This window comes from Clupea harengus, chromosome 11 (genome assembly GCF_900700415.2).
Source record: "Clupea harengus chromosome 11, Ch_v2.0.2, whole genome shotgun sequence".
Taxonomy (NCBI): Eukaryota; Metazoa; Chordata; class Actinopteri; order Clupeiformes; family Clupeidae; genus Clupea; species Clupea harengus.
In genome coordinates this window covers 9,857,259-9,871,537 of record NC_045162.1, presented here as the reverse complement: position 1 = coordinate 9,871,537, position 14,279 = coordinate 9,857,259, and the positions used below count along the sequence as shown (strand labels likewise).

General features: G+C 42.6%; 3 protein-coding genes across 4 annotated transcripts; all 3 read right to left on the bottom strand.

Moving 5' to 3' along the window:
• Positions 1 to 1,778: 1,778 nt before the first annotated feature.
• On the bottom strand, positions 1,779 to 2,700 carry LOC105901633 (free fatty acid receptor 2-like). Its single transcript, XM_012829115.2, has one exon. It carries the CDS (start codon positions 2,691 to 2,693, stop codon positions 1,779 to 1,781), a length of 915 nt encoding a protein of 304 aa, XP_012684569.1. The 5' UTR covers positions 2,694 to 2,700.
• A 1,435-nt stretch (positions 2,701 to 4,135) lies between these two features.
• Positions 4,136 to 5,067, bottom strand: LOC105901635 (free fatty acid receptor 3-like). Its single transcript, XM_012829117.2, has one exon. It carries the CDS (start codon positions 5,060 to 5,062, stop codon positions 4,136 to 4,138), a length of 927 nt encoding a protein of 308 aa, XP_012684571.1. The 5' UTR covers positions 5,063 to 5,067.
• Positions 5,068 to 7,769: 2,702 nt separating this feature from the next.
• LOC116222446 (sialoadhesin-like) lies at positions 7,770 to 14,190 on the bottom strand. 2 transcript variants are annotated; one of them, XM_031576592.2, is made up of 10 exons: positions 14,092 to 14,190; positions 13,174 to 13,236; positions 11,868 to 12,215; positions 11,114 to 11,410; positions 10,712 to 10,975; positions 10,155 to 10,436; positions 9,921 to 10,014; positions 9,348 to 9,398; positions 8,770 to 8,926; positions 7,770 to 8,208 (listed from the first exon to the last, which is right to left on the bottom strand). In XM_031576592.2, the coding sequence occupies exons 2-10, from the start codon at positions 13,217 to 13,219 to the stop codon at positions 8,140 to 8,142; spliced, it is 1,608 nt and encodes a 535-aa protein (XP_031432452.1). In that variant the 5' UTR covers positions 13,220 to 13,236; positions 14,092 to 14,190; the 3' UTR covers positions 7,770 to 8,139. The 2 variants fall into 2 exon arrangements, with proteins under 2 accessions (XP_031432452.1, XP_031432453.1); XM_031576593.1 differs by lacking the exon at positions 7,770 to 8,208 and having other exon boundaries at positions 8,896 to 8,926; positions 9,348 to 9,400; positions 9,922 to 10,014.
• Positions 14,191 to 14,279: the final 89 nt, after the last annotated feature.

The following is a 14,279-nucleotide window of genomic DNA, read 5'->3' as shown; positions in this document are numbered from 1 at the left end:
CAGACACATGTAGGCAGCAGCTGGTGACTTTTGTGTGAACTGGCAGCATACACTTCCGAAACCTGCCATTCACACGTACGCGTTGGAATGCGTTGATCCAACGGATGGCGGAGGAGGAGTCTGGCGCATAGGGTTGTGTTGATACCAGAGACGTTATAGTGAGATTGACAGGTCAACAAACCAATCACGCCACTAGCAAGCTGTTTACCTTGTGAGTAGTAGCATGCTAACATTAGATAGGTGGCTCAGACACCTCGCAAATCAGGCGTGTTTTTCAGTTACAATAAAGATTTTTTTACATCGTACAGTGTCTATTTTTTCGGTAACTTTAAAAAGTAAAACAAACAACTTTTAGGTACAAATACGACCATCTACGGAGTTTGGTCCGCCATCTTTTTTATTTTTAGCTTCCTTTAGACGTGAGCATAAACAAGATCTGATCGGCTAGCGCCTGTGCTGTCAGTTATGCATGAAAGGCAATTTGATTGGCTGACGCATTCGTTGCCTCTCGAAAAGTTGAACATTCTTCAACTCCTGCCGCAAGCAACGCATAAAATGCAACGCAACGCAACTCAACGGAGCCACAATTCAGTTCGGCAAAGGATGACGTCACCCCATTCAAAGTGAATGGGGATCTGTCAACCTTGACGATCAACGCATTCCAACGTGTGCGTGTGAATAGCAGGTTAGTCAAGCTATGATCATTGAGGCAACCTAATAAACCTAATAACCTAATAAAGCATCTCGAGTAAAGGCAGTGAAATGAATATAAGTTTACAATGACGTTATCTTGTAATGGTGTCACTCGCAAGCATTTTTCATTCATTTTTAATACAGTTCAATCCAGTTCAGATGGTGTACATTACAAGTAAAACAAATAAAATGTGTTTCTTGGAAATAGCAACAGGTCTCTTTCTATGTATGTAATGTTTGTAATTTTGATAAAACCTAACCTACCCTACACACCATTTTTAGGACCTAGCAATGGACTCTGCAGCACCCCTAGCAACCACAAAAAAAGAACAACCAGTGCCATCTGGAGCCACTTTACAACCAGCCCAATAGATATGTCTATGGGCGAGACTTGCCCATAAGGACTTTAGTAATACACAGCAGCAGGCAGCCTCCAGTGTGACGTGTATGCCCTGCCTCATCCAATTCAAATGAGATATCAATAAAAACCATCCCCCTTTTTCTTGTCTTGCGGTAAAAAAACACCCCAAAATACTACCGTTGATGATGAGTGAGATACAAAGATAAAAATAAATATTTATTATTTCCTTTTAATCATGTGATTATAATTGATACATTAAATGTAAATTAAATTGTGTAACTATAATGACAGTCACATGATAAGCATCTGTCTCGCCCTTTCCACCATTACAAAATGCATTTACATATTCTGGTCTTTTACATAATTAACAATTGATTATCTGCTAACAACAGAAAACAACAGGTCTGTGACAGCATATGAGATATCATCTGCATTCAAATAAGATACCAGCAAAGGAGTCCACTGAGTATGGACAACTATGGAAATTAAACCTTAAGTACAGTAACTAATGAGGAAAACAACGCCAGCACCAACTCCAAACAATGTGATGCAATGTTTAGCAAGCTATGATTACATCGTTGTGTTAAGCCAAACTATGATGAGGTCATCACCGCATTTCATCTCAGGGGATGAGAAACGCCAGAGGGGCCCAGGAGGAACAGAGTCAGGTTCAAAGAGGGGTCACCTGGGGCTGCAAGATGCGAAAGGCGCAGCAGTGGCTAAGTCAGTCACTTCCCTGACTGCTCTTCCGCAATATCTCCCTCCTGGGGAGCCTCAGCATCTTAAAGACTGACACCTTGGTGGTGTTCCGGAAGGTGCTGGAGGAGAAGTAGAAGATGATGGGGTCCAGGCAGGTGTTGAGAGTGCTGAGGAGTAAGGTGTAGTACCTCCAGTCTGGGCTGTTGTCATACAGGAAACCCACCAGGTGGGCCGAGTTATAGGGCAAGAAGCAGAACAGGAAGACGGTTAGAGTGCCCACGGCCATGCCGATAGCCTTGCGCTTGCGCTCCGGCAAGATACGCGGCTGGCTGTAGAGGATCCGGATGCAGTTGATGTAGCAGAAGACGCAGACGAGCAGCGGCAGGACGCAGAGCACCACGAAGAACTCCAGGCGCACCGGCACCAGGATCCGGCGCTGCTCGGCGGTGAAGTTCTCGTAGCAGACGTTCTTGGTGATGCTGGCATTGGCCAGCAGGTGCTCGGCCACGAAGACGATGCTGCAATGGGCGGCGCTGAAAAACCAGGCGAAGGCGCTGGCACAGATGGCGTAGCGTGGCTTGCGGAGCTGCCGGTAGGGGATGGGGAAGGCTACGGCCAGGAAGCGGTCCACACTGACGGCGGCCAGCAGAAGGATGCTTGTGTAGATGGTGGTAAAGAAGACGAAGGAGGTGAGTGAGCAGAGGAAGTGAGGAAGGTACCAATGCAGGCCTTGGCTGGCCTCATACATCTTCAGCGGAAGGAAGAGGAGGAAGAGGAGGTCGGACGAGGTCAGGTTGAGCAGCAGGATGTCCGTCGGGGTGGGATTGTCGCGGGCCTTTCGGCTGAAGGCGTAGAACGCCAGGATGTTGGCTGGCAGGCCGACCAGGAAGGTAAGGATGTACGAGGCCAGGAGGACTTTGACGTTAATGAGTTTTGACATAATGAGTTGGGTGAACTGCAACAAGAGGGACAGGCACGAATCAAATACGTATCTATATGTTACATATATGTATATATACACATGGACCCATTTAGCTGTGTAACACAACCTGTCAGACTAATTTTTAGCTGGAAAGTCCAGTGTGGAAGTTTGACAATTTTTCCTTGTGGGGCTAATTATTAACTTATGCAAAATGTTATCAGATTACTGTGGACACCAAGAACACCAGACAATCATGATCACATTATAGACAACAGCAACATTGCAACTATAGAGCATTTTATATGACACCAAACAAAATGTATCACAGATTTAGAAACCATCCACCATTTTATCTGCAGTTCGTGCCATGAGGCTGAATCTGGCCCCACTATGGTTGAAAATTAATACTTGTTTGTATCAGCAGCAGTGAGAATAGAAAGCAGCAGGCCCAAGAAGAGAGGTTGACACATATTTACCTATTGAAATGCTCCGAAGGGAATAAAAACATCAATCCTCCTGATATGTGTGGATATGACAAATCAAGACGCAGGTCCTTAGAGTGCCATTGTCACTTTTCAAACAAATCCCACGAGAGTCCTTTTGTGCAGGTGAAGCTGAGCGCGCTCACACCCAGAATGAGGCAAGCAGTAAAAGGACTAGGAAGAGGCGTTATCTCCTCTAATTCAATTAGACCCTGAGGAGTGTGAGGAGAGGACCACCACAGGGTGATTGACGCCTGTTTGACATGCAGGTTCCCCAAAGCACTCTGGCCTTAAATACCGCTGCAAGGGAAATTTTATCCTCCGACACGGGTGATGATTTACATATGAGTGTACTGAAAGAGTGCTGACCACATGATGTGATCACTGTGAGAAAAAATAAGTTATCTGCTACTGCAGATGCTCCTGCCCTGCTCCTCTAAGACCAAACGGATATAAGTGTGTTTATCTGATTCTGAGTAATGCTTTTGAAGCAAATTCGTAATATTTGCTCATCCCACGGTTAAGGTTAGCGACTGACATCGCATTTCTATTTCATCCTAAAGCCCTGAACATATTAGTCAGTCACAAGGCTCGCAAACCCCTGTGTGTATTCCAATATATGTCTACATGTTTATTTAAATTATTAGTCTACATATGGGTGAGTAAAATACATTTGTTAGGTGTTTTTCTTTAATGTTCAAAACTAATCCTCATAAAGGCAGCACTCAAAACAGGGGTACAGCTTGAAGTGATGCAGCAAAAGTTGTGGGTTGTGGGTTCGAAGTGTTCCAAGGAAAGTCCATCTTATTGGCCATGGATCTAAGCAGGATTAAACCCCAAGATGTAAACGAGTTGTCTCTAGAAGTACACATGTCACTTAAGTGCTAAAGTCTCATTAGCTCCGTGAGGCTAATCAAATCGCCAGCACAGCCACTGTACACTAACACAGCTCCCTCCTGTCCTCCTGTATGAATGTCCTCACGCCGTCGCCCCCCCGCCAGCAGTCGCAGCTTCCACTGGAGGGCTGGTACACTTGGTCTTACAGCAGCCATTGCTCCACATCAGGCAGATAACTTTCCTGGTGCTTCCCTGGAAGGTAGAGGACGAGAAGTAGAAGATGATTGGGTCGAGGATGGCATTGGTCGCCGTGAGGAGCAGCGCCTCGGTCCTCCACCCCACCGAGCCCCCTTGGATGTAGCCCAGTATGTGTGTGATGTTGTACGGCATGAAGCAGACGACGAAGACCAGTAGGGTGCCCACCGCCATCCCCGCCGCCCTCCGCCGCTTCTCGGGCTGCAGACGTGAGATCCGGCTGAGGATGAGGATGAACCTGACGTAGCAGAAGCTGGAGACCAGCAGTGGCAGGATGAAGAATACTACGCACAGTTCCAGACGGATGGGTTGGATCACGCCCAGCTGGGCCTCTGTGAAGTTGTCGTAACAGACCCCCGATGACGGAGAGGAGCTGTCTGGCATGAGTTCGATCAGGTAGAGGTATATGAAATGAGCCGAGCTCAGGATCCAGATGAACACGCTGGCCAAGACGCCGTGCATGGCTCTGACATGCTGCCTGTACCAGACAGCGTAGCCCACACACAGGTAGCGGTCCACGCTGGTGGCCGTGAGCAAGATGGAGCTGTTGTGGATGGTGGTGTAGAAGACGAAGGTGGAGAGCAGACAGAGGGTCTGAGGGAGGAGCCAGTGCATGCCAGAGGCCACCTCGTACATCTTCAGGGGTAGGCAGAGGAGGAAGAGGAGGTCAGAGACAGTCAAGTTGAGCAGGAGGACGTCTGTGGGAGAGGCTTTGGTGTGGATCTTGCAGCTGAAGGCGTAGAGAGCCAGGATGTTAGCAGGAAGCCCAAACAGGAAGATGATTATGTAATAGGCCAGAATGAATAGCTCCATTATCACCGCTGGGGAATAAGCAAGACATAATGTATCAAGAACGAATTGAATTTTTCTTTTCCTCTTGAAAAGCTAAACTGAAGCTAAACAAGGTCCTACTTCAAATCTTTAGCAGATAATATATTGCTAACATGCAATAAAAACAGGGATTTAGTAATGTATACTGTAGGTAAGGTTATTAACAAATGCATGCCAAAATCATTAGAAACTTTTACATCACTGAGGGAGAAACTAAACTAATTACTAAACATATAAATATGGCTTTTCAGAAACTGAGAATCTCACACTCTCTGGAATGCATCAAGCAACTGGGGGTGAAGCACATTACTTGTCTGCAAGCTAGTTCAGGCTGCCATGGAACCGCAAAACAAAAACATTACGTGTTTGTTCGATAATCGGTTGCTCTTCAGACTAGACAAAAGCCTATACTACTATACGGACATCACTGGACTAAACTACATTAAGATTTGTTGACACAATGTGTCAGTCCTCAGTTAATGGATGTTGTTTTTTCTCGTTTATGGTTTAAGGCCATTTCAGTGTGTGACACTAATGGCACTTTACTTATAGTTCACTGACATGGCGCATTAGTTACATTAAGGTTTAAGTCCAAGTTCAAGTCTTTTGCTCCTAATTCAAAGGTTAATCCATTACAAAAGAACATACTTACATCTAGATTGCGATGTTGGTGCGTTCGGAAGGATCACAGGGCCAACTCAGAACCCAGGGTTGCTATTTCCACAATAATGCCATACAGTCCTATCTGTCATGTTTCACTGATGTTTCCCCTCCCTCACCATAAATTGGCTGTAAATGACCTACTGTTCACTAATGACCGACTCGTTTTTACTGGGATTTGCATGGGTGCCAGCAAAGTTTATGTGAGCTAGATATAGTATATATACAGTATATTTTTTTTTTAAGATTTAGTTTTTTGGGCTTTTCGCCTTTAATGAGATAGGACAGTGAAGGTTTGGACAGGAAATGAGATGGAGAGAAGAGGTGGGGGGTGGGATCGGGAAATGACAGCGGGTCGGATCCGAACCCGTGTCCCCGTGGGCATTCAAGCCTGTATATGGTCGGGGCTGCTGCTTGCGCCACAGTGCCCCCCATGCGTTAGATATTCGTAGTAATACTCAACAAACAACACGGAGGGCACACATCACACCAGTCTTAAAATCATTGCACTGGTTACCTGTTTGTTTCAGAATAGATTTTAAGATTATTTTAAAATTGAATATAGAATAGAAATAGAAGTCGATAGAAGTTTATGTGAGTTAGATATTTGTAGTAATACTCAACAATACTAGCTCATTTCTTTAACGTTATAACATGTCTAAATGTGAATATGAATGTCTAAATGTATATGGGTCAATTGCATTGCTGATACTGTATATAAATGTATGGATGTCACAGAACTTTCTCCAGCTTAACCAAGATAAAACAGAGGTATTAGTCATCTGCACATTTAGAAACACTAGCACTTAACACCAAGTACCAGGCCAGAAACCTTGGTGTCATATTTCACTCAGATCTCAATTTTGAAACCCATATAAAAAATATAATTAAAACATCTTTTTATCACTTAAGAAACATTGCTAAGGTGCAACCATTTCTCTCTCAGGCTGACACTGAAAGACTGATGCACGCTTTTATCACGAGCAGGCTAGACTACTGTAACTCTTTCTTGTCTGGTCTACCAAAGAAAACAATTAGTCAATTACAATTACTGATGTTTCCCCTCCCTCACCATAAAATGGCTGTAAATGACCTACTGTTCACTAATGACGACTCGTGTCAGTCCTCAGTTAATGAATGCTGTTTTTTTTTCTTGTTTATGGTTTAAGGCCATTTCAGTTTGTGACACTAATGGCACTTCACTTATAGTTCACGGACATGGCGCATTAGTCACATTAAGGTTTAGGTCCAAATTCAAGTCTTCTGCTGCTAATTCAAAGGCTAATCCATTACAAATAAAAAGAACATGCTTACTTGTAGAATGCAATGTTGGTTCCTCACAGGGCCAACCCAGACCCAGTCTTATCTGTCAGCTTTCACTGATGTTTCCCCTCCCTCACCATAAAATGGCTGTAAATGACCTAGACTGTTCACTAATGACCGACTCGTTATTACTGAGATTTGCATGGGTTTATTTGCACAGTTTATGTGAGTTAGATATTTGTAGTAATACTCTACAATACTTGCTCATGTCTAAATGTGAATATGAATGTGTAAATGTATATGGTTGCAAGTTGTGTGGCATAGTGTGTTAAGAGTGACCATTATATGGTGAGATGTACCGTGGAATTAGCACAATGTCTGTGTACCTCAAGCCACCACGCTGAAGTTACCTCTTGTCTACTCATGAGTTTTGTCGTGGATGTTCCTGGTTTCTTTCTTTACTGTTTAGCAGTAGGTTAGCAGTAGTTAGATGCTTTTGTTTTTTGACCCGTTCTGGAGCTTGCATTCACCTGGCTCATCTGCCCTGCTTTGGCAAAGTGATATCTTTAGTTCTTTTTTGATCTTCTGTGTTTTGGGGATTTTCCCTTCCCTCTTCAGTGCGTTGGTAAATAAAAGACAAAACCTTTTTCTGAGGTCTGCACTTGGGTCCTTGCTCAGCGTGATACCCACTGGTTCAGCAACCGGGCGGTTTGCATCCAAATCCCTGACAGTCCCTCCGCCTACAATGTTCCATTTGATACAATGCTGCACACAGGTATTTATTTCAACATCAAGATAACATGATTATAAAAGTACCAGGGCATTCAAATATATGCATCTCACAGTCATATCGTAGGAATTTGCATGTGTGCCGAGCATGACCCTATGTCATCATAGCATAGGAGCCTTAACTACAATCAACTATATTACATTATATAAACACACACACAGCGTTCATGAAAAATATTCAAACATTAGAGGAAAATGATTAAACAATAAATGCGCAACATATATAAAAGTATTAGTACATTCATAATACATCCTACATCTTTAGGTGTTGAGCAGTATGTCACTCAAAATATCTACTTGGCACTGTAATGTAGCCAATGATGATGCAATATATTGATTGTTCCCATTCAAGTGTTCAAGTAAATGTTCCCAGCACCTTCACCCTCAAAGTCATTCAGGTATATATCCTCTTCTTCCTGAAAAACAATGGTACATTGTAACATTGCAATAATCTGCTATCTTTGCCAAAAGATTCTGTCTAATCTGCCATAAGATTCTCTCTAACCAGGTATTCAGATAGACAGGTAAGTCATCAGGCAAGCAGTGTCTTGGTTCATATTTCCTACATTGGCTTAATGGCTGTTGTCTTTCTCACAAAGCTAAAAGTTGTTTTGGACTTCCTGCTTTACCGCTGTTGATTACCAGGCAGGTTTGCAGACACACACAATGATGCATTGCAACATACACACATACACTGTTGTGTAAACAGTATGAGTGTGTGTGTGTGTGTTTATGCGTTTATTTGTTATTGAATGTATGTGTGTGTGTGTTTGTGTGGGCACCACCCTATGGTCATGTCTCCAGAATTTTGTGTGTGTGTGTGTGTGTGTGTGTGCGTGCGTGCGTGCGTGCGTGCGTGCGTGCGTGCGTGCGTGCGTGCGTGCGCATGCACGCATATATGTTTGCATGGGTCATGAAGATACTTTGAGGATTGTGAATCCAAACAAGAGATCTTGAATGTGACTGTGAACCGGTACCTGCTGAGTCCACCGGCATTGAAGAAAAGTGTCATTATCATAGATGGGATCCGACTCCGTTGCATGCTCATCCTTTTTGCCGTCGTTACGCAACTTGTGCTCTTCAAGCTTCTGGGTCCTCATACTTTTCGCTTCAGCTTTCGGCGCCCCCTCTGGTCTAAAGAAGTAATGGAAAATAGAGCAGGATTTATTCCACAGGCATACAATGGGAGCATCGCTGTGTTTCCAGGATTGTACGTTCCCAGGGTCCAATATTCAAAGAGTTTCATGTAGTCAGCATTTGTCCTGTGGCAAATATTCAACATATGTTTCCCTTCATCCATATGATCAATTGTCTGATCCATAACAATGTAAAATGTAGGCAAAACAACTGTAGTGTCTTGCAATCTCTTTTTTCTTTCTTTTCTCAGCGTAAGCTACCTGGAGGTAAAATAACTTAATTCCCAGGTAAAGAGAACACTTGGAGATAAGTCATGTCTCTTTGTGTTTTATAAAGGCAATACGGATCTGTCAGATAATATGTATTTGATATCAGAAAATTAGGATATGAATTCATCAGCATAACAGATTTCCGTCACCTCTCCATGTTGATGTTGAGTGAACCAGATCTATCTGAGCTTCTGGATTCCCTGAAATGTTAAAGAAAAATGTTTATCAGTGTTCACACTAGTCAGTAGTGCTCACAGCGGTTTTTACATTATTTGGGACACCCTGTATTTTAAAGCAACCTTGCATAATATGCTTCCTGGTCCTAAAATGTACTGTAAGTGTAAGTATGTAAGTATACAGGGTGAAAGGCCTGGTTGCTATATTATACCCGAAGAACTGAATCAGTGGCTAGATTTCTTGTATTGTAAATGACATTGTCATACAGTTTGTAGTTTTACACTTTGATAATGCTCAGTTGTATGCCTTATAAATTAAATAACTAAAACTATAGGGCCTTCATTGGAATGTTCCCCACCTTGAGGGAATATCATCCATTGCCAGACCAGAGTGCTCAGAATTCCTGAGGACTATGGGATGTATAGGATGAGAAGTAGATATAGGATATCTATAGGATTCCAAAATATAACACTGTAAAAACATTGCTTTACTACACATTTATTAGATTTCTATCACAATTGTCATAACATAGTTGTAAATAAAACCTTTTTTTTTTTGGCCGGCAGCAACAAATCAACAGTCCACATAAGCCTAGAAATCCAAACGCACCGGCCAAAATAGGAATCCACGGAAAGGATGCTGGCAAGGTCAAAAGAGAGAAAGAAAGATACAGAAAGCGGGAGTAAAGTTCTTCTTATTAGTTGTTATCAATATAGGTTTTCTCCTCTTAATATCAAGTTTAGCAGTTTTATTCTTCATTGTAAGAAAATACTACATACTGTTTGCAGCCTTTATGGTCATCTGCTGAGTCGTATTGCTGTAGGGAGTCTTTGCCACACACACAACTGGCCTCTGCTTTGCTAGTTCCCCTTCCAGCATGACCTCATATGACCTGATGTTGCCCTTTATGGTGATGGTGGGGACGACTGATGTTGGGAGATCAGCACTGCCATTGAGCATCCATGTCACAATGGCGTCAGGGTGGGCCTCCACCCGACACACGCATTTCAGCATCTTGTCTGTCTCCAAGCAGAAAGAGTCTGACAACAAGATGGAGACAACTGTGGCAGAAGGAGAGATAAAGAAGAGAAGGTCTACATTTCAGGCATCCACATTTGAGCAGACATAACACCGCGTGTTTCTCTTCAAGCACTGAATGTTTATGGAGGGTTATCTGCTGTGTTTGACGCAATCAAAACCAGAGTTTAGCAAGTGATATATCTTAGAGCACTACACATGATTTATATCTCTCAGAAATGCCTCTCAGTAACTCCATGCTAATAATAATATCCTGACTTGTAACGAAAACATACTTTTCTAAAAGACTAATGCTTACAGGCGATATCAGGCGATGTTTTAGCCGACCATCTAGTCCCAATGCCGTTGTTAGCAGCACATGCGGCAGAGAAGTTCCTCTGAACATCAGTAATGGTTAGCGAGTCCCTGCTCGAATTAACCTGTGAAGGATTCTTCCCATTTGTAATGAGATACTGATACGAGACAGCCCTTGGGTTGCTCATGCTGTCACACTTCAGGAGGATGGTGTCATGCTCTGCGATGGTGGGGTTTTCGCTATTAAGCGTCACATTCATGGGTGCATCTGTTTGCGAAGGCGGAAAATCACACACAAATACACAGATATCATGTCCCACATAGGCTATGCAGATTTATAAAAACGTGTATAGAAGTATACAGATGTAGCCTATATGATACACCAAGGTTTTCTGGTTCTACTTACATAAGATATCCAAAATCAGATTTCCGCTCTCTGTCATACTATTACCGAACGAGCTGCGACAGTGGACCTCTTTTCTGTGCTGATGATATGAAGCGTTCACCCTCACCGTGTACACAGTCACCCACATCCCTGTATCAAGCCTCTCAGTGGTCACCTCAGTGGTGTTTACAGACAGGCCTCTCCACTCAATGGCCGGAGGGGAGGGGGGGCAGGAGTGAAGGATGCTGCAGTTGATGTTGAGGACTTCACCCTCCGTAACAGGTGACTCTGGGCCCGATATCTCAGGAACGGTTGTTGCTTTTGTTTGAGAAGAGACTGATATGTCAGTAGAGTATTTGACCAATATGTTATTTATCTTACTCAGCCAAGTACATAGTGTGATCCAACCCATAGACATACTGTATATACTACATATCTATATATGTCTATGATCCAACCTACATCACGTCATCAGTAAGTTGAATGTACATTTTTTTTATTTTATTTCTGAGCAACTTATTTGTTAAAAACAACTATTTGATAATTAACATCAAAAGCATTTAAAAACAATGAATGTTTGTTTCAGAGGTAATATAAAACTGCTTGGGGAAAAAATGACAGTAAATGATGAGTTTGCAGTTTTATAATGTGCAGAGCCTGCATGCTTTCCCCCAGAACTGAAACTGGACAGATTTTAACCATTTGTTTCACATCTTCTGCAAACACCATTCACTTTGTTTCTCCTGATGCTTTAGTAGATAATGGAAGAACTCACATTGAGGCTGTATCTGGACAGTTGGTGTGTAGTATTTGTCAGACTCTGGGTTGATGTAGGGAAACAGTGTGATTCCATCGGACATCCTGACGTTGTCGATCCTGAGGGTGCAGTTCCCTTCTGAAGGATGCCCTGGCACTGAAGTACGTCCTCGAAATTCAGAGATTACGTCCAGAGGTTTCTTCTCATCATAAATGACAGGCCAGCCCATTGACTGGTGCTTATACCAGTTTACCCTGGTATGGGACTGGGTTTGGCAGGGGACCAGTACACAGCTGCCAACCACCGCCTTCACAGATCTTGGCATCTCAATATTAATGCCCTGGGATGTGGTCAGCAGACAGGCTGCTGTAGAGAAACACACACATTTGTGATTATGTCCTACTGACAAAATCCTCACAAACTCATCTACCACCACTCATATGACACATACGTATTGGTTATCAGATGAAAGCCTTCATTTTTTCCTATACCAGCAATCCATACCTGTGTTCTACTTCTTTTTTGAAGAAATAATGTAGTGACTTGTGTCCTTTTTGTTTTGGAGTCAGGTTTGTATGTGTGATTAAAAAAGATCTTTCTCAGATGCTGTGTGCATGTGTGTGTGTGGGTCTATCTGTCTGTCTGCGTGTATCCAATTCAATTCAACTTTATTTCGCCATGTATACAGATACTAGGAATTTGATTTGGTATTCTCCATGCAGGCTATAGCATCACAAATAGAACAACAGGACAAAACAGAACAACAATACAAGGACAGATAGTACCAGTATGAGCAAAATAATAAATAAGAATGGAGGTAGTGCAACAATAGTAATGTTAAATAAAGTTAAATAAAGTATGCCCAAACAACCGTGTGCATATACAGTATGTTCAACTGAATAGAAGACATTACACACAGAATCATTTTCAATATTTGAGGACATGCAGCGTTACCACTGCTCACACAAAGCTGAGAAGAGGAGAACTCGGGTCTCTAGAAACAGAACTGACTGTGTGATAGTATACATTGATAGCACAACACTGTGGATGAACCTTGTACTATTATAGCCTAGTGGGTGCCATCTTATAGTATTATAGCCTAGTGGGGGCCATCTTATACTATTATAGTGTGTGAGCGTGCATACACCTTCATCTGCCATCTGAGTGGCACTAATGTGGTTTCCTTACCACAGACCACAGAACACAGCTGTGTTTAAAACACAGTTTGGTGAATGTTTCAAACATAATTTGGTGAGCGTTTAAAACACAGTTTGGTGAGTGTTTAAAACACAGTTTGGTGAGCAATGTCATGCCGTGTAGATACCAGTGAAGGAGATGCCAAAAAGTCTGATGAGTCTCTGAGTGTCCATCACAGCCCAGACCAGTCCTGTCACAAGAAACACACCACTGAGAAGTCAGATTGTGTTCAAATGTACATAAAACCACAATCCATAATAAACACATTCTAATGAACGCACATACTGTATCTGTGTCACATGTTTTTAGTTTTCCTTCTTCTTTTTTTGAATGTTATGGTAACAAACAGCATACAAAATGTCTCGCCATTTACTGACAGGCTTGACTGAAAGCAAGCTGATCACTGCTTCCTTTGGTCTGTTCACTTCAGTTCAAAATGCTTTCACTTTCCTTGTCAGGGTGATGGTTAACCGTTAACCTCAACCAAACATAATAAGCAATGATGCCTTATGACAGCAAACACAGCCATTTCAGAGTAGCAAGGCCGTTAAAGGCAATTAAACACACTTTCTAAAGAAATCTATTTCTAAGATGCTGTCTAATTTTTTATATAAACGGACCCCTTTGACTTCAGTGATGCAGAGTGCACTTGTTGTTGAACAGAGGAGAATGACTACACATACTGTACATACATTTTTGTGTGAGAGCTTATCTTATTTATCTTTGAATAGATGCCCGTACATTTTACCTTCTACATGGTGAATTGTTTAACAATAAAGACAACAAAAGAGAACTTAAAATGAGGTACCCTACGGTTTCAACGGGCTCAGTACCACGGCTCACACTAACTACAGGAAGTTATACACAGCTGCCTTTGGGAACTTCATTTAGATAACATCTCTTCAGGTAAGTCGTGTGTTTTAGCCGCTGCTTAACAACATCAATTAACTTAATTAACTTAGCAACATCAATTACATTTCAGAAGGTGTGTTTCAATGACTGAATATACGAATGATGGTGCAAAGGAACTACTGAGCTGACCTACCGCAGAGAACTTCTTCTGAGAATCTGTGACTGTCCTCCTTTCAGTTCCTTTTGAAACACCAACTAGTCACACACTCAAGACTGATATTACCCTGTGTACACCCCTCCCTTCCTCACTGTAGGCAGGCAGACTATAGCCCTCCCACCCACACCACTGGGTAAGTAAGTGTGTGCCATCTGCATTATGAG

Coding starts and splice junctions, on each gene's coding strand:
- LOC105901633 (XM_012829115.2), bottom strand. CDS start 2,693: ATGTCAAAACTCATTAACGTCAAAGTCCTCCTGGCCTCGTACATCCTT.
- LOC105901635 (XM_012829117.2), bottom strand. CDS start 5,062: ATGGAGCTATTCATTCTGGCCTATTACATAATCATCTTCCTGTTTGGG.
- LOC116222446 (XM_031576592.2), bottom strand. CDS start 13,219: ATGGACACTCAGAGACTCATCAGACTTTTTGGCATCTCCTTCACTG. Junction 12,216..13,173: donor TTTTGGCATCTCCTTCACTG/GTATCTACACGG, acceptor GTTTCTCTACAG/CAGCCTGTCTGCTGACCACA. Junction 9,399..9,920: donor TGCCGGCCAAAAAAAAAAAG/GTTTTATTTACA, acceptor TTAACATTTCAG/GGAATCCAGAAGCTCAGATA.